A 19,567-nucleotide genomic window follows, 5' to 3' on the forward strand; every position below is an offset into this window, starting at 1 on the left:
CTGCTTGTATCTGGTGCCTGTGCTTGGTTTTTTTTTGTTTTTTAATCCACCCCTGATTTGTGAGCAGAGAATACTTACAGTTCTATGTGCATGTTTGTGCCCTGCTCCAGCAATGGAAAGGAGATTGGCCCAGATGCTACCCAGAGTGTTGCAGCTCCCAAACGTATAAAACGTGATCCCTCCGATACCACGAAACCACTCCGGGTGCAACGCTTTGGAAGTAAGCATGGTCTTTCATACAATTTGCTTCATGTGCATTGCTTTTTTTTCCACTGAATCCCTTTACTGACATCTTCATTTAGGTTCCAGCTGTCCAGAATTCCAGCTGTCCCTCTGGGCTCTGTTTATTTCAGAAGTGAAGCACGATCATCCCTTGTGGCTTATTTATTTATTTATTTATTTTATTAAGCCTTTATATAATCTATTATGTTTGTCTAAGTGCTAATGAAGTGTTAGGGCAAGGCCACCTGACAGCTGTTAAACTCTCAGCCAGAAAATATTCCCAGGCTCCTCCCATTCTCACCGCCTCGTACACTTGAGGTCTCCCTTCCCAGTCTTCTTTCTATTAATCCATCAGTCTTTCTCACTTTTCTTTTTTATTTACAAGTCTCTAACAACAATTTAATTGTTTTCCTCTTTTTGAATTTTTTCTTCATGTTGTCCTTTCACTCTTCAGAATCATCCGAGAACGAGCCAAGCAGGAGAGTGGTACGCAGCGTATCCGAGGGAAATCTCCATCAGCTCGGCCCTCGTAAGACCAAATCTGCTTTTTTGGGCCCCGCTGCACTGTTCAAGAAAGTCACCAAGAGGATGTGAAATGTCTCCAGCATAACCACTTAACCACACATGTCTTCTAAAAGCCTCATGCACTGATCACCCTCTCTCTCACACACACACACACACACACGTCTGCCTTATGGACATTGTGAGGAGATTTGAAGAGACGAGACGTCCTAAGGGTTTAAACTGGACCGTGTTGATGTAGTGAATTTTTTTATTTTTTATTTTAATGTACAGCTTTTTAACAATATTAAAAATAATTTTGTACATAGAATGTTTCAACCTAGTGTCAAGTGGAAAAATAAACTTGCAATGGTTTTGGTTTTTAGTTACTAGTGCTTCGTTGTTTTCCTTCTATAGAAGCCTTTTAGACAATATTTCCTGTACAAGGCAAGACATTACAATAAAAAGCTCTGGATACTTTTTTCTACATGTGCAGTTGCTTGCGATAAATGTTCATTGAAGGTTCTATATATATATATATATATATATATATATATATATATATATATATATATATATATATATATATATATATATATATATATATATATATATATCTCTTCAGGGCAAAAACATGTATAGTTTTCTGGCAACAAGATTCAGGATCTTGAAGGTCTTAATGTGACTGACTAAGCATACCTTTGTGTTTCCAGCAGAAGATTGTATAACAATCTAACACAAATGGCATTTCAGAGCAAGATCTATTCACTAGACTGAAAAAGGTTCACAGAATCCTGTATTTAAGTGTTATCAAATATATATTTTTATGTTATTGGTGATGTGTTTGCTGGCTACAGGAAAACACGGATGTGTTTGCTGGCTACAGTGTGATTGGTCATTTGTAACGTCAGTCAAACCTCTTTTTGTGAAAGTAAATTTTCGCCACATTTATAGACAAAACGTACTACAAAAAATCAAAACTCCAGTATCTCAAAATATTAGAATAAGTGAGTGAATGTAATGTTTTGACCCTGTCCCGGTTCCCATTGAGCGGTCCCTCCAGGATTTTGCGATCACAGGAATGAACACAATCAAGGAAATACCCCAATATTGGTTAGGCGCTTGCAATTTTTCAAAATCACCACAGATTTGCGCCAAAATGCGTCATGTGACGTCGTCACAACGTGCGTTCCTCCCAAACCCTCTTCAATTCACGTGCGTCAAACGTGAGTACAGAAAGGTCTCCTTTACCAACAGGCATCACTACAAAAGACCGTGCCGAACAATTTAATCCCATTCAAGTAGTTTTCCGCAGCAACAAAAATGCACACACAAATCCAGCAAATTTCATCGCAAGCTTTTTTTAAAAAAAAAAAAAAAAAAAAAAAGCTGCAGCAAAACCAAATATTGCAAAAAAAAATAAATAACTCTGCGAAAGCCTGTATGGACTGATCGAGAGTGTATCAGAGAACAGACACTTCCTCTAGGAGTTCATAAACCCTGTACCAGCCGAAACGTCGGCTCCGGGCGTAAGTACAGAAGCTTGTTAGAAAATCAACAAGAAGGAGGTAAAGGAGTTCAGCACAGAAGAGGACCAGCAGCTTGTTCTGATATGAAGGGTTTCTCTGGTTTCATCGTGCATTAAGCTCAATGGCACATTAGGTTGTGTTTATTGTGACAGTTTTTATGTTAAGGTATGTTTTTTTTTTCTTGTTAGGAATAAATGAGAACGATCTCATGGACCACTGAGTGATAATTATGTGATAGATTTTTGTGCTGTACATACAGTAGCATTCGCCACTGTTTATACTGATACTGAATTGTAGACAAAACAATAATGTGAGCTCGTCAGTTTAGTCCCCTGGGTCACTTTTTTCTTTTCTTTTCTTTCTTTTTTTTTTTTTTTTTTTTTTTTAAATATTCCTGCTGCCAAACATCACGAAAGAATGGTGTTAAACATGCATTTGGACACCTGCCTGCTAGTTCTCCATCTCTATTCAAGCAGGATTTCCAGGGCTGAGCATTGTGCCTACTGCTGCAGTGAAAATATCTACATTTTGATGCAAGTTTCAATACTTGTCTTTTGCATCAGAGTGCATCTGCTTCAAGGCTTGAACAGCACACACATCTCTCTTCTCTCCGCTCTCTATTGCTCTGTCACACTTAGTCGTTGATGAAAATGTCTTCGTTGAAGCTCTTTTGGATTTTTTTTTTTTTCCAGAAAAAGGGAGGTCTCGACTAAAGTTTATTAACTTTGTCTCAGCCAATGAGGTAGATACTGTGTCTGAAACGGCGTCCAATAAGGGCGAGCGAGAGGCCGGAGGCGGATGTTGCTTAGCAACTGCAGGTAGAATCTAGGATCATGTCGAAGTCATTGTCTTATCTCGGATCCATGTGAGACCTCACATGTTTATTACAGTGTTTTTTTGTGTGATATTTATGGTAGAAACATCTTTGTATCAAATGTTACACAAGCATGTGAAGTTGTCTGATTGGCTTAAAGGGCAAAAATCACAACAGAAAGCATTGTGTTTCTTCGCCAATTAGCAAAATGAGCCTTCTTAGCCTTTAGGATTGCACTTGCAAATGTCTGTCAATAACAGGAGCACTCCATGTGTTGGTCCAATCTCTTTAGCTAGATCAATAAAACAGGTCCATGCTGATATTACTGCAGGAACTCGTCATATCTGTCAGAAAATGTCCGAATCCAATACATGTTTGTAAACATTAGTGTCAGTAGGGATTATCTCAAGCAGACTAAGACTAAAACTGTTCATACACACTGCACATTTGAATCACTACGCAGCTTACTAACTCGCTTATTATTATTTTTTACTTCCTATCTTTGTTAGTATGAACACGTGTTCATTTCATTAACAGTACAGCTATGTGTTTTGTTCATAAAAATAACAGTGACGAAGGCAAGTGAGGACAAAACGATGTGACGAGAAAAGCGGGGTTGGGGATACTGTTGCTGCGTTTCAACTCACACTGTTCCCATAACAGGTGAGTGGCGGAAGAAGACGCACTCATCCTCCTACGTGCCGATGTAAACAGATGCGTGCACTCCTCCCACGATGCGACACAGCATCGTTGTCACCCCACCTCCCCCCAACCCCAACTAGCCGCTTCACAGATGCCATTCTTTTGTCCCCCAGGTAATTACAGCAGCGTCTGTGAGCCTACAGCACAATCCGGCCTTGAGCGCTTTTCATCCCGCCGGCACGCCAAACATATTTAACACACTAACGTTACGGCTGTTATTCCGCCTGCTGACATAAGACAGGATAACGCCGGATTCGGGATGTGTGTCAGGAGTCATAGTCTTATCAAGTTACATGAAGTGTACTGTATGACATCAGTCTGTAATTAATTAGACCATGTTGACTTGAGTGTGGGTTCATGTTCTTATATTCATGTTTCATGAGTACTTACCCATTACTTTATCAAAAACGCCTAAAGCAGTTTTTCGTCCAACGTTATTGTAGGCCTGGAAATAAAACTGCTCATTCAATCATTCAGCGTTATCATTGTATTGTTTTGGGGGAAGGGGGGGAAGGGGGGGGGGTTGTTATTTTTTGTTTTTTTTCCAAACATGCTTTTAGGACACCTTTTAGGGCTCTGCTCTCGTTTAAGAATTAGAATATGAAAAAGACGAGTTTTTTTTTTTTTTTAACTGTTTATATAAAACGTTCAACTTTTCATTATATCTCAAAGTGCTTCCCAATCATAAAAATAAGAAAACAATGAAGCAAAATAAACAAAAACAGATTCAATACATTTAAATATCTTTTAATGGCACATGCTACTTGGCTACAGCCACTGAATAATACGTTTATCTTTAGGGAAAACACTGAAAATAGCAAGGAACTATATGCTCAAATATGATCAATTAACTTTTATCAACATTATAATCATACTGATATGGGCGTGTTTGGTATGTTTGTTTGATAAGTTATTGTTTTTTTTCCTTTCTCTCTTTCTTTCTTTTTGTAGAATTAAAAAAAAAATCTAATTCTGTAAGGCATTAGCATAACCCTATGTTAAGAGTTGAGGTTATGAATGGATCTGCGGCTCATTATGTATTCAAGTAGTATTTATATATACAGTCAGGTCTATAAATATTTGGACAGCATCCATCCATCCATTTTCTATACCTCTTATCCTACAGGGTCGCGGGGAACCTTGTAAAAATGAGTTTGGATGATTTGAATGGTTCAATGCCTGTTTTCTTAGGTTCTTTGAGAAAAAAAAAAAAAAAGATATTTAGGAGATGTTTGGAGAGGAATCGGGTTGTGCTTTTATTTTCCCTCTGGGACATCCTGCAAGAAGTCCTGTGTGGCATCTCTGAACAATTCTTGATGGTTTGTATGAGCAAAGTGTACACAGCAGTTAGAAGTGTTATTAAGTGATTTCACAAAGAGAACGGATCATATAATGGAGCGAGGATAAAACAAAAAGAAAAACAAAACAGAAAACTGTGATGAAGAGAATGTGACTGGTATTAATGAATTAGTTGAGAGGTTGAAGACAATGTACAAAGTGTGATTTGATTTGTATTACCATGTGAAACTAAACCAGAAATAGATGTTGACTCATATCTGCCCTTAGTGACTCTTGCATAAAACATCCTGATGAGCTGCGAATCCTTTGAAGATCAGTGGGAGTGGTTTCTTTAAGTCAAACTAAGGATGAAAGCCTTGAGGATAAAAAAGCTTTAATAAAACAGTATTAAAACAGGGTGTAAAATGCATCACATCCATCCACTTTTTATATTTTGAAGTGTGCATTTTGAAGCCTACATTGTATCATTATTTACCAAATTTAGAGGATAACACTACAGTATAAAGGGTCACATATTAGACATTAATTATTAGGTAATAAGTGTGCATATCTCTAAATACGACATTATTTTAACAACTGTATTTAATGTTCTCGTTTTCTTAACATCTCCTCCTTAATAATTTCTCGTTTCTGGAAATATGAAGGCTAATTAACGATTAGCAAAGTAATTGTTCGTTCCACACACGTTTCAACAAGATGCATAAAGAGATAAAACGTCTTATTAAAAACGACTGCTCTGTTTTGCATGTGTTCAGTACTGAGCTCTATTTTACAGTGCAAACTCCAAAATACTGGCTAGTTACTGTGTATAAGGTAAAACAACAATGAGTACAAAGACAGTAGAATTAAAAATGACAGGTTTGGGGTGTTTGGTGAATATGACCAGAATATGAAGCTAAAGGTTTGTAAACTGGACATTCAGAAGGGTTTCAATTTCACATGAGTATATTTTATCTGGCGCACGGTGGCTTAGTGGTTAGCACGTTCGTCTCACACCTCCAGGGTCGGGGATTCGACTCCTAGCGTGGTGCTGTGTGTGCGGAGTTTGCATGTTCTCCCCGTGCTGTGGGGGTTTCCTCCCCCAGTCCAAAGACATGCATGGTAGGCTGATTGGCGTGTCCAAATTGTCTGTAGTGTATGAATGGGTGCGTGAGTGTGTATGTGATCGTGCCCTGCGATGGATTGGCGCACTGTCCAGGGTGTACCCCGCCTTGTTCCCGATGCTTCCTGGGATAGGCTCCAGGTTCCCGTGACCCTGAAGAAAAGGATAAGCGGTATAGAAGATGGATGGATGGATATTTTATCTGAGCAGCATTTAAAAAATACTGGCAAAATTTGACATTAAGGGTCATATACTGCACAAAACGGTATCACCTACAATACAAAGCAGAAATATGAGAACATACAGTATAATAAAGCACAAAGAAGCTGTTTCCAAATAGCTTTTTTTCCACTATCTTTATGCAAACTTATTAGCCGTGAATTAAAATGTATTTTACCAGAGATCTGTTCAATTGGTTTTGCCTCCGTTTGCTGAGAATAAAACACAACACTCCGTTCAATGAAGATAAAAAAACAATACTGCCGTCTTCGTTTTCTGATGTACACTTATGTAGTAACAAGTCAATGACTTATCAGGAAACATTTCATTGTGGCACAGCAAAATTTGACTGGGGCTTGTGCTCCAGTAAAAAGTGTCTAGTGATGCCCCTGATCAAACCCTGATCAAGCCATTGTTGATTGTTTTCGTGTAACAGCATGCCCCCAAAATGTTTTATTCCATACGTACTGTATGCGATCCTCTATATTGAAATGTTATCATTTAGAAGCAGATATCGTGTTGTAAACATTAAAACTATGGATCATGTCATTGGAAATATGAATGAAATCAGATATTCTCATAAGTATGCAATTAGAAAGAACCACAGAACTGTTTCTGTGATTGTTTCCTTAATAAAGAGAATGTTAATATTCTAGAAATGCCACATCCATCCTATAGGTCTTAGTGTTACCTGATTTAATTATTTCTCATCCTTTTTTGTGTAACAACGTTCCACTTCTTACACTGCACCTTTCAGAATCTACTGACCAAACTAAACGACTAGGAGAACCATCACTAGGCTCCTACCACAATCAACTATGCTGATTCAATTCAGCTCCAGTGAATACCACTGATGATGTAAGCGAGCCAACGACGCCTCAGAGTCGAACACAGAGGTGAGAAATGGTTTGCCTTTTACGAGAACACGGAAGGTCAGAAAAAGTCACAGGAGGTCAGGACCTGAGTGGAACCGCTGCAGGAAAAACAGTAATTATGACATTTCAGAATTAAAATCTGAATCTGTGATGCAGATACCAGTGTTTGTTTATCAGGCATGCAGGTTTTCTGCTGGTTTGTGAAAAAAACACTGTAAATCTTTATTTCTTGTTCTAATTTTTGTCAATAACTGCAGCCTTTTTAAAAAAAAAAATAAAAAAAATCTTTACAGTGTTATATGTATCTGCACTGCATTTTCATTGATGTAACACTATGGATGTTGGATATTGGATATGGATACTGAGAGTAAACTCTATGAGCAATTCTGTGAGCGTCTGTGACTGCCCTATGCTGTGTTTATTGCCATCCTCTCTGAGTGGAAAATATTCAAATAGATGGTATGGAAATCTCTGGATGAGCGCCGATTTGAAATGTAAAGCAGGGTCTCCAGGAGATGAGCTGGCGCCCTGCTGCACCCTCTCCATAACTCAGCCAGATATCCGAAATTCCGTGTGCAGGGAGAAATCCGCGGACCTGGAGCAGGTGTGGAAATCGTACCCGATCAAATGGGACCTCTGGTCCGGCGCCCAACTCTTCGCAACGTGAAGGTAAGTCAAAAATGGACACACCCTGTTGCTGTGTGCATTCGATTCTTTTGATTTTTTTTCTTCGTTTTTTTGCTGTACAAATACAAGAAGCAAAGTGGGAAGTTTAGCCCCTGATCTGCTCCTCAAAATGTAACACCTCTCTAGATGTGTAAACTGGCTGTGGATTTATCTCTGATTCTTATGAGTAGAACATGTTTTTTTTTACGACTGTACGTTTACGTGAGTTTTTGCGAAGAGAAAGCTCTCGAGAGCTGGGTTCTGAGAGAAAACAATACAGCTGCCATTCAAATATATTCAAACCAGCCTGATGAAGTGCCAGAGCAACCTCATTGAGGAGGTGAATGACAACAGGCAATGGCCCTTAGCATGGAACTTTTGAACGACGGAAATAATGTGTCGCAATTAGGTTACATGCCGAATGAGTCCTCTGGGAGATTTGCCACAGAATGAATGTCGCAGTCAAAGTCACAGGAGCTTGACCATGACCTCTGCAACACGGTAGGAAGGAATTTGGGAAATGATCCTCCTTCCTTTGAATCTAGAAGTCAAAATCTCAGGTTGTAGTTAGGGGTGCTACATATACAGTAGAGATAGCGGTTGTATTTTTTTTTTTTAACATATATAATTTAATTTGAATTAAAGTACTAACTACTACTAGCCTCAGCTGGAACTAGGACAAACCATAACCTTTTTCAAGCATACCCCGATTTCTCTCAATTTAATCGCTTTCACTACCCACACACTAACTAGTTCTCCCCATTACATCACAGCTAACAGCACGAAGCTTGAATGCTAACACATGCTTTCTCCCAGATATGCGAAGTTAGCTAGGTGGCTACTCTCGCTCTGATTGACCAAGCAGAAAGGATTGCCTTTTATGGAAAACTAAAGACACTCTATTTGCATGTTCCAAAGCCTTGGTGTCACACTAAGTCCTGAAATCTCTCTTAACCCAACGTAGTGTAGTGGTCAAAATATTCCTATATTTCAAATCTTTCATTTCAAACAATCACGTTTCATCACTAAAGCTGCCAAAGCAACGACCAGCTGCAAAAATGATAAGGATTCGAGTGAAGGACAATGATATTTGTTGTTTTTTTGTTTTGTTTTGTTTTGTTTTGTTTTTTAATTAATTAAGTTATTAAAAAAAAAAAAAGGTACAGCCAATAGCCCAACCCTAACCCTAACTTTTCATATCAATTGAGTTGTGCAAATGTTTACAAATTTGCCAGCGGGCAACCATGTTGGCCACAAAAGAAGACATCTCAAAAGCTAGCTTTTAGAGTTTTGCCCATGTGAATGCATCATTTACTAGAATGTACTTCGCAGGTGTTTTACTTCTAACTTCTAATACTTCTACTGTGTGGGTTCTTTGTGGAAACTGAATGTTTTTAGCATCTGAATGGTGCTTATTTTTTGGTATTACGTTAACAAATGTGTACATTAGCTGTTTTTTTGGTTAAATTTCCATTTGTATGTGCAATTTAAGAAGTCAGAAGAGTAAATTAGCCATAGTAAAGTTTCTTATTATCAACCTAGTCATATGAACAATCGACACTGAGATTGTAATTGGTATAAAGGCCATTTCATTGGTTTTACTTCAATGAAGTTAGATTACGCTTCTGACAAGTAGCTAATCCTAGCCGTACAGTTAGAGTCAAATACAATTTCATACAAGTTTCACAATGTTCAGATTCCTCTGACTTTGCTCTTGCGAGAGCCTACTGAGCAGCTGCCATTGAACAGCGATATTAGATTCCTCACTTAACATATTGAACAGAGACAGCTCTAAACGAAGGTTCCACAAGATTTAATCGGATAGTTCTCAGTTCTCTCAGTTCTAGCTTTCTAAAGAGGTTCTGCTTGGAACCTTTTCTGAAAAAGAAACCATTTCAGGCTGTGTTTTTGGTTTCCATCAAAAACATCATTGATTTGAATAAGAACGATGTGTATATGGACAACACCCATCATGCAGATGCATAAATAGTATCCTGTCATCTGTAAAACAGTTCATCACAGAACTTTTTGGTGAAACGTACTGTGATGTAGTCATGTGTAATCCAATTGTAGACGATTGGGGGAGGGCCTTCAGTCATTTACATCAATGTTGGACTGGACAGATGAGAAACCAATAGTAGCTGTGAGCTCACATTACACATTATACTCAGTCTACCAGGATACAACCCAAGCACGGTATATCTCAGCTAAAATGAATGACAAATCAGCACCACATATCACAGCGATGCCTGACAGATATCAAAACATGTCTTTATATTAATCATTAAATTAACCTGACACATTATTTTAAATACATGGTTTAAACGATGAGTTATGAAACAGTAGGATCTTGCAACAGCCATGTACGAGCCATTTGAAATATAGAAATAATCCAGTTAGAAGCAGCAGAAAAGAATGCTAAAAAAAAATCTTTCTGGCATTTTAAAAGAGCGTTTATTGTGGTACGGTGTTGCAGCACAGCTACTACTGCGAGGAGAAAAGTGATGGTGTGACAAAAGTGTTTCATCATGATGTTCATCTTTATAGCTATATTCTCTTTCTTTCTCTTTATACCCAACTATACCTTTCCCTTCGACATGGCACCATTGTGGCCCTGGGAATTATTTTTCAAGAGGCATATGGTTTGAAACGCACGGGTCGTGATGCGTATGAGTCAGGCAGATTCATTTCTGCTACGTTTCATCGTCATGGCATCCAGACAGAACCATGGCTTCAGTTTTATCCTAACACGCAGGATGTTCTGAAGTTCTGAAATAAGGAACGGCTGCTTGTGGCATACAGTGTCGCTTTTCATTTGGCCTAGGCGTACTTATCATGTGTTGTTCACCTTCCCCCTTTTTTCACGAGCCTCTCGACATTCACCGTGAGTGAGTCACAAAGAAGTGACCTCGATTAGGTAACTCCTGGAGTCAGGAATCAAAGATACAAGTCCGTCAGCGTAGACTGACATTTGTGGAGGGGATGATGTTGAACAGCATCTGCAAGGTCTCAATAAGCATGAGGAGGGAAAGAGAGAGAGAGAGAGAGAGAGAGAGAGAGAGAGAAGCATAAAAGGAGTGACAGAGAGATGTAACTACACTCTTTTTCTTTCGATAATTAATTAATTTTTCTTTTTTTCCTTTTCTCACACTCCTCTCCCATTTAATTCTCGCAATTAAATAATAAAAACAATATCTGTCCATATCTGCAAGTTAGTCAGACTACTACTTTAATTTGCAGCGAGAGGCAAATGAACCTGGTGATGAGTCATAGCGTTACTTTAAGAATAGATTTTTTTATTTTATTTTTTAAATACAAAGACACTGAAATCATGCACCGCTTCTAAACCCAGGTCACAGAGTCCAGAGTAAATACTTTCTGATCTTAAACTCATCCATCTGATTAGTAACAGGTTTTTTTTTTGTATTTATAATTATTAAAATGCTTGTTAAATTGAAATACTTAATATATATGCTACGATTATGCTATTTATTTCTGGTATTTGAGTTCAATTTGTAGTTAAAGGAGCTTAATGTAAACTGCAAAAAAAAAAAAAAAAAAAAAAAAAAAAAGGTTCTCAAATTTCTCCACATTTTCCAATTGAATGTACATATTAATAAATGTTTATATGAATTCAAATCAAGAGCTACGTTCTGACTTTAGAAAAATGGTAGAGCCGTCAATCATTCTATTATAAATTATATTTTATTTATATTTATTTATCATTTATAATAGTTAGACTAATTCTAAAGATGTTTAGCCTGGATTATCAAATTAGGTTCATATTCCCGAAAACATAGTAAAATTAAGATCTTAACTAGGAGAGAGAGAGAGAGAGAGAGAGAGAGAGAGAGAGAGAGAGAGAGAGAGAGAGAGAGATGGTTCAGTCATGTTTCTTTTACCATTTAACGATGCTTTTTTTTTTTAAATTCACTAGTATCTCATGAAAAACCAGTAATATGAGAACACTGATTCATTTGTAAAACTGAAGAGAGAACTGAACACACAAACCAGTAACAAGGACAATGTTCAAATGTACTCCTAAACCTAAACATAAAACTAACTTCTTTTTAATAATTTATTAATTGTAACAGTTTGCAAGTGATAGACCATGTTTGCACTAGTACAATGGCATATATAGAAATTTTCACCCTGATCTTTTGTAAAAATGTGAAGAATTTGAACAAATGAGAGCCATTGTCATGTCGCGCCAAGAGAGCGACTCCATTTCCCAGAATGCACCGCAAACTACAAACATGGCTGACGACTACAGCTCCCAAAGCTACATACAGACAGGTTACCTTCTCCTGAAGACTAATCAGACACACCTGTTCCCAATTACACTCTCAATCCCACCACAGAGACTTCTCATTCTCCAATTCTTCATGAAGTATTACGCTCAGTTGTCATTTGTTTCTGGTTTTTATCAAGCCTTGATTTATTTGTATGTTGTTCTTCTGGTTTTCACCTTGTTTACTCTGTTGATCTTGCTTTGCTTCTCTGCCTTGCCTGTTTTGTACTGTTTGCCTGATCGTGTGACCCTTGCCTGTTTTGTGTCTCGATTTCTATATCAATACTTCTGGATTTGACTGCTGACTAAACTGCCATACCTGCTATTGCTTCCGTTTCATCCTCCGTTACATGACAGCCATCTTGTATTCAACAGAAGTGCCAAGGATAAACCCTCCCTCAATTTTGTGAATTGTTATGAATTTGTAACTGAGACCATGTTGAGCAAAATCCAAAGAAACCTTCAGCAATCCTTCTTTTAAGAGAACATTTGACTGAATTTCAATTTACGTTTAAAAAACAAACAAACATTCTATTGCTTTTATTCTTTACAGTTAAGTATTGGATGAAACATTGATGAGGTTGATGTATCTCACTTTATTGTTGGCATTATAGATGAAGATCCGATCTACAGTCTACACTCTTCGAGACCCTATTGAGAGTGTCTCTGTTTAATCAGATTGCATCAACTTCACTTTGTTTAAATGAAGAATAAAAGAAATGCAGTGTGTGTGAGAGAGAGAGATAGAGATAGAGAGAGGGAGAGACAGGACTGAAACTGGACCCTATAGCCGTAAGCCTGAGAGTTGCTGAAAGGATTTTGATGCAGTAATATTATCTGTCTGTCCCAGCTCAGGCCACACAAAGGTGCGCAGCCAAGCGCCAGAGCAAGGCATGTCATCTAAATGGCGAAGCCTTCTTTTGCAGTGTATTACATCCAGCTGCTTTGTGCCGCTTGAATTTGGCTGGGAGACAGGACAAAGGAGGCAGTTTGTTCGCCCCCGACAAGCTTGCTTTTATTTGCGTCGGCTCTTTGATGTATAGAGTAGAGAAGCATTTAGGTCCAGGATATCCCTCGCCGAGCGCCAGGGAAGAAATCCCACTCCTGGAGTATGATCCTTAACAATCCCCAGCCTTTCAGCACTCAAAGCTTTTATTCACTTTAAGAACCTCACTTTCCACCATTGTGTCTACTATCTGTTATTTGAAGATAAAGAAGAATGCTAGGTGTGCTCTCCTTTGTGATTGAGTACAAATGTACAGACAGCTAAGTTCCATGCTGAAAATTCCCGATTTCGGTTCGTTGACGGTTAAACGGCCGTGCGTATCTTGTAGAAAGTCAATGCATTTTCAAAAAGCTTCACATTACAAAATGACAACCAGTCATCCTAGTCGTTCATATTTTCCCAAAGTAATAAAGTCTGTTCACTCCCAAAAATCACCTTTTTCACTAGCAGTATCGCTTTCGTTCATTTGCTTGTTTTTTGTTCACCTTTCTCGGATTTATTGCGCAGTAGTCAAAGCTGTAATGGTTGTGTGGACTGCTGAAGATTAGGTGTACAAAAAGATGCAAATGAACTGGTCCTCGCTGCTGTAGGTTTGCAGTGTCCGAAGCTTGACCAAAGAAAAGTATGCAAATGGGGCTAGTAAAATACACACACACAAACACACACTCGCTGCCCGCATCTTGCAGGCAATGATTGTGATGACTATGAAATGTCAATTAAATTAAGACAGAAGAACAGTTAGTTGGGCATTTTATGGGGCATTTCATGGGGCATTTCAGGTTCCACACCAGGAACCTGTTCAGGAACCCAGGAACTTTAGTAGCGTTTTTACTGAAGGAAAATATCTGATTGTTTTGAGTTTCTGCTCCAGATTTTAGGCACTTTTCTGCTGACCCAGAACTGTTGGAGTCAGTAACGTAAGCATCACTAAATTAATATCCATCTTACCTGCCATTTTAAAAGTCCATGTTTAGCTAAGTAATTCCTGAAGGTTGCTGTTTATTGGAGGGCGTGTGGCATGATGTTTATGTAATAATAGGTTCGATTTATAGAGCACCCAAGGGGACTTTACAATTCAAAATGGAAAAAAGTCAAATAGAATGTGTAGGAGAGACCAACAAAAAGCCTTATGGCACCAAAAAGACCAGATCAGATCAGAACAAAACACTCTGTGACTGGTGAGAGCAGTGAGTACACTGAACTAAACTATCAGAAGCTGCACTACTTCCAACAAACCTGACAAAATATTAGTTTGACTATGACTGTGGTGCTTGCTCCCCTAGTTACATGACCTCAGTATTAAACTTATTCAAGTTTACAATTCACACACATGCATCACACACAGAAGGCCAAGACCAGGAAATTCTGTCACATCTTCAACCAGAAACCAGGAAAAACAGAAACAATCCAGAAAACACACACATAAGTTAGTTTTTTTTCACGTAAACAATACCACGGCATGTATAGCTTTGCTATTTTCATGCACCAAAAACAGACTTGAAGTCTGAAATGCACTTTGTTTGCAAGTAGCTAATTCTAAAAGCTACTTTAACTAACTTAAGTTTAACATCATGTTCGTGCAATACAGGGTCCAAGCACTATGGCGTTCAGTCTTTCCAGATGTAGCCAATGGCTATTATTCATTGAACTACTACTCATTCCAGGATTATGATTCAAAATGTCTGATTAAACTAAATAATTGATTTATTTTTTTAAAACATGTTATCTTTATAAGTTGTCAAGCCCTCATACACTTACGGAAGTGAACACTACACTTATGTCATTTCTATTGAAGTGGGACTCAAACCCATCATTTTGGGATCGGGATCAACTTTTTGCTCAACAGGCTGGTGCTGTGACGCTGTAGTTTTTGCACGTGTCGAAATGAATGTAGTCGTCGCACATCTTTCATCACTTCTGTAAGTTTACATAAAGGTCACGGTCAGTGCAGGGCAGTGGAAATGCAAAACAGTGACTTTTTTATGGAACTGTGTGGCTCTTGTTTGAGAGCAATAGTTCCTGAAGCCCTTAGTTCCTCAGAACACTAATAGAAGTTTCTAGAAATGGTTTTACCAAGAAGAATTATTTGCTACTTTTAAATATCAGTGCAATTGCACAATACTGAAAATATGCTAAATGTCCTATTAAGTATTAAGCTGATGGTCAAACCTACAACATGAGCGGTCACCAGTACCCTCCCAACCCTTCCCTACTTAGGGCCAATTTAAAATCATGATTTCTGGCTCGACGCTTGCCACTGTTACTGAAGCGTTTCACTCAAATTGCCAAGCGTCACAGCAGTCAGTTAGCAGCTCATTCACGTTGATAAGTAAAACATATTGTGTAGTTGTGCTGCTAGCCAGAAGATGTTGCTCATTGGTACAGGAGTGACAGGAGCATTATGCTGCTTTAACACCTACCTGCTATAAAATTACACTCTTGGCCAAGGACACTTCAGTATGTGGAGTCATGTAGGCCGGGAATCGAACCGCCAACCCTACGATTAGTGGACAACCCACTCTACCACCTGAGCCACAGTCGCTCCTATGACAGCAATGTAGCACTAGCCATAACAAAGGATTCCGTCTTGGCTTGAATTATTTTTTCTCCATGTTATAGTATGATGGATGTGAGGAAAATATATTCTGTGTTGGTCTTTTAAGTTAAATTTCCAGTCATTTCCACAAACACTGGCCTCATCGGTAGTGCAATTTTTGTGTGACTCATGACAATATATACATCTACTGCTTATTTTGCTCGATATTTGATTTGATTTGAAATAGTCTACACTGAGCTACAAAGGAGCTATCAATTGTCATTACATACTAAAAATGTCATAATCGATGTCCCAGGTGTTATGGTACTTTGTATCAAAACTGACAAAAGCAGTCTTTATGTCATCTGTTCAAATAAATGTTTATGCAATTTTCTGTCAGTTGTCACTAAGGGCTTATGTAGGATTCACTAAACCCTATGAACCTTCCCTTAGGTATACATCAATGTTTTCTAAAACTATTTATACCACACATCTGTGAAACTCTCAAACCTGAAGGTGTGGATTAATTTGACAGCATTTCTGTCTTAACATAAATGACAGGTTCATATTAATGCACTCGTTCTAATATGTTATCGTTTCTATAGTAACGGCTCATTCACGGAGACTTGTATGGCAGACGCCGCACATAATCTAAGCCTACTAATAAATGGAATAAGAAAACGTGTTGTTATTTACCTAACAACAGCATATAATCATTGATATGGTGACATTTTCTACTACACTCTATAAAATGCTGGGTTATTTTTTTTCTACCCAAACGCTGGGTTGAACAACTGGGTAATTATTCTCAGTCTTGGGTAGTATTTGGGTAGTATTTGGGTAGTTACTGTATGTGTAACCCAACTGCTGGGTTAGTGAGTGTCTGGGTCATTTTCACGGACAGTTGAATCAATGCACCCCTCCCCCACCCCGACCCTTCAGCCCAGCTCCTCGGGTCAAATCAACCCAGAACGGACTGTTTGAATTCGCCTCAGGTGGAGGTAACGGTTTTCACATGGACAGACTGTTAGATTTATTTGGAGAAACAAGGTTCATATCAATATATTTATCCATAAAACCATAACTGTACACTATTAAAAACAAAAATGTGCGCTAACAGTCCAGTTTACACGACACTAAATGCACCGCTATCTTTGTTCGCCCAATGCCCAGTAGGTTGTAAGTTGTTACTCAGTTTTTTAAAAAAATGTTTTAAAGTCACCTTTGATCAAAATCTGATGTTTTCGTCTTAAATATATGACTTATTTGAGACATTTATTTCAAAGTCTATATAGGAACACCAGCTCTAGCAATACATTTCTGAACACCTTCTTGTGTATAAATAAAGGAGATACCATGTTGATATATTTGTTTATAATGTGGTACATTTGACAATTTCAAAGGGTAAAAATAACCCTGAAAATATTAACCCATTTATCAAATAAAATTAATCCAGCATTTTTGTAAAAATTAAACCATCCTTTTGGGTTGAAAAACAACCCATTTTCTGGGTTAAAATTAACAACCCTTTATGGGTTACTTTAGCCCAAAACAACTGGATGGGTTAGTTTAGCCCAAAATGTGTTCTGTACTATATTTACTCAGCCATTGGGATAAAAAATAATCCTATTTGGGTTGTTTTCATCCCAGTATTTTTAGAGTGTAGAAGACATTTATTTATTAACTTTCATGGAAGGAGTCTTGGGTATCAGCTCTTAGTAACAGTCAGCAAGTTTTCCAGCACAGGAAAGTCTACAGGTCAGAGGGACTTTTTGCTTTCTGGTTTCTTAGCAACATAACAAACAGTGTGTTTTTTGTTTTGTTTTGGGGTTTTTGTTTTTTTTTCTTGATAATTTCAATAGAGAGGAAAAAGGAAGCTGGTGAGGGAATGACTGTTTATAGCTACTATAATGTAAGTGATAACACTAACTAACTTGCTTCATGGAGGTTCAGTAACTTTAAATGTAACCATATATGGTATACTTACATTTTGTTTTATTCCAAATGTAAATGATTTTTCTTAACCTCTTCTAGTTCCAGGTTATTATACAGTTATTAATGTTGAAGCATATTATTCTTAAATTCATAAAGGAACTACCGTGAATTATTCGGCAATGCCACTGAAACTAATAGAAATATGTATTTGGTTCAGTCTATTAGTATATAATCAGTGATCAAATTCTTTTCACAATCCATTTCCTCAACTGTCATGTGCCAATGGATTCTGACCTCCAAAAGACAAAAAAAAAGATATATTAAAATGTGCCCAATATACAGGTAAGTTACAGGGACATCAAATTGTTTCTGAAGACTAAGGTCATTGAAAAGGCATCTAGGTTTGCTCACAGCACTATCTTATGTGAATCTTATGATATGTCATAACATTGAATATCTCTATCTTGCATAGCACTAAATATATGTATCTGTCATTTTATGGGAATATAAAGTGAGCACTAAACATATATATTTCTTAATATTAACAGTCCATCGATAACAGTTTACACTGTTGATAGATTGATCATGCATGATGCTCAAGTTCCAAAAATGCACTTTTGATAGGGTGAGAGAGAATGAGTAAGAGATAAAAAGATGAATGGAGGAGCAAGTGATGCTCATTCAGCTGTACAGTCTGTCCCTGAATCTCTCCCTCCCACCCCCATTACTGCCAGAGGTTATTTTTACTGCCAGGTACAAGTAAGTCATGATGCACAAGCCTCATTAATGATATTTATGGAACACAAATTGAAATGGAAAAATGATACAGCGTCCCCCCGAGGACCCATCCGCTCTTAATAGTTGTCGGTAAAGGCAGTGAAAGGAGGGGGTTCAAAACTGCTGACGGGCAGAATTCTTTCAGCCGCCGCGCACTTCACATCTCGTAATGATTCTGGAGACCAGAGGAAGCCCAGATGTAATTAACTGCCACAAACAAGCACGCTCAGGTGACCTGTGTAACAACAACAACAAAACAAAACTGTGTCTACAGAAGAAATTTAGGAATAAATATCTATAATCCATGGGTAAAAGACCGCAGGCACACACCATAGCAGTGTATACTGCAGGGACATTCTGTAGTATACTTAGAGAGCTAAAAAAAAAAAAGAAAAAGAAAAAGAATAAGAAAATAAAATCATTTTTTAGAAAAAAAAACACTTTTATTTCTTTTGCATGCTGGTGTTTTAATTTTAAAATCTGAATAAGTAATTTTTTTTAGAATAAATGAATTCATTGAATGTTTTGGTTTTGTTTCATCTCTGTTCTAAACTTTATTAATGCTGTGAGTATTATAGTAGTCATTTTATACATCGGAGTGATAGGAAAATGCAACGGTTCTAGTCACAACGTTTTGAAAAATCTTTTTGACCTTTGAGCTGAAGTTTTTTATTTTTTTTTTACATTCCTAAATTTATGCAGCAATGCAATGGTTTTTTTTCCCTCTTCTTCTTCTTCTCTCTGAAAATATTTCAAAATCTTCATTATTCATGCGAGACTTGTCCTTGATCTCCAGGCCATTTTTCTTTTCCAGTAGTCATGTTTAATTGATGTATGTGGCAGATAAAAGACAAATCAGTTTGTGTGTAATAAGCTCTCAAGATATTTCTGGGTAATGTTTTCAGAAATACTGCTTTCTAACATTAAGAACATTGTTATATAGTTGTAACTTACGCTGGGGACGCTGTGGAGGCTTGGGACATCCACCCCTTTTTGAAAGTGTAGTCTATTAAAAATGCTTATATAACATGTAGGTTACTTGCGCCATATTTGCAGTGATATTTTTTTCAGGGCAGTTTCTTTAATAAAATAT

At 37.7% G+C, this 19,567-nt stretch overlaps 2 protein-coding genes across 2 annotated transcripts in view; both read left to right on the forward strand.

The window, feature by feature from the left end:
* The window catches only part of kif18a (kinesin family member 18A), a 32,713-nt gene extending 31,605 nt beyond the window's left edge, over positions 1-1,108 (forward strand). The window contains exons 17-18 of the mRNA XM_017459206.2: positions 111-220; positions 677-1,108. Of these exons, the coding sequence (XP_017314695.1) occupies positions 111-220; positions 677-816 (250 nt within the window). The 3' untranslated portion in view covers positions 817-1,108. The remainder of the gene's footprint in view (positions 1-110; positions 221-676) is intronic.
* Positions 1,109-7,799: 6,691 nt separating this feature from the next.
* Positions 7,800-19,567, forward strand: part of bdnf (brain-derived neurotrophic factor) — a 37,742-nt gene continuing 25,974 nt past the window's right edge. Inside the window, exon 1 of the mRNA XM_017458315.3 lies at positions 7,800-7,932. Within this exon, the coding sequence (XP_017313804.1) occupies positions 7,891-7,932 (42 nt within the window). The 5' untranslated portion in view covers positions 7,800-7,890. The remainder of the gene's footprint in view (positions 7,933-19,567) is intronic.

This window comes from Ictalurus punctatus, chromosome 27 (genome assembly GCF_001660625.3).
Source record: "Ictalurus punctatus breed USDA103 chromosome 27, Coco_2.0, whole genome shotgun sequence".
Lineage (NCBI taxonomy): Eukaryota > Metazoa > Chordata > Actinopteri > Siluriformes > Ictaluridae > Ictalurus > Ictalurus punctatus.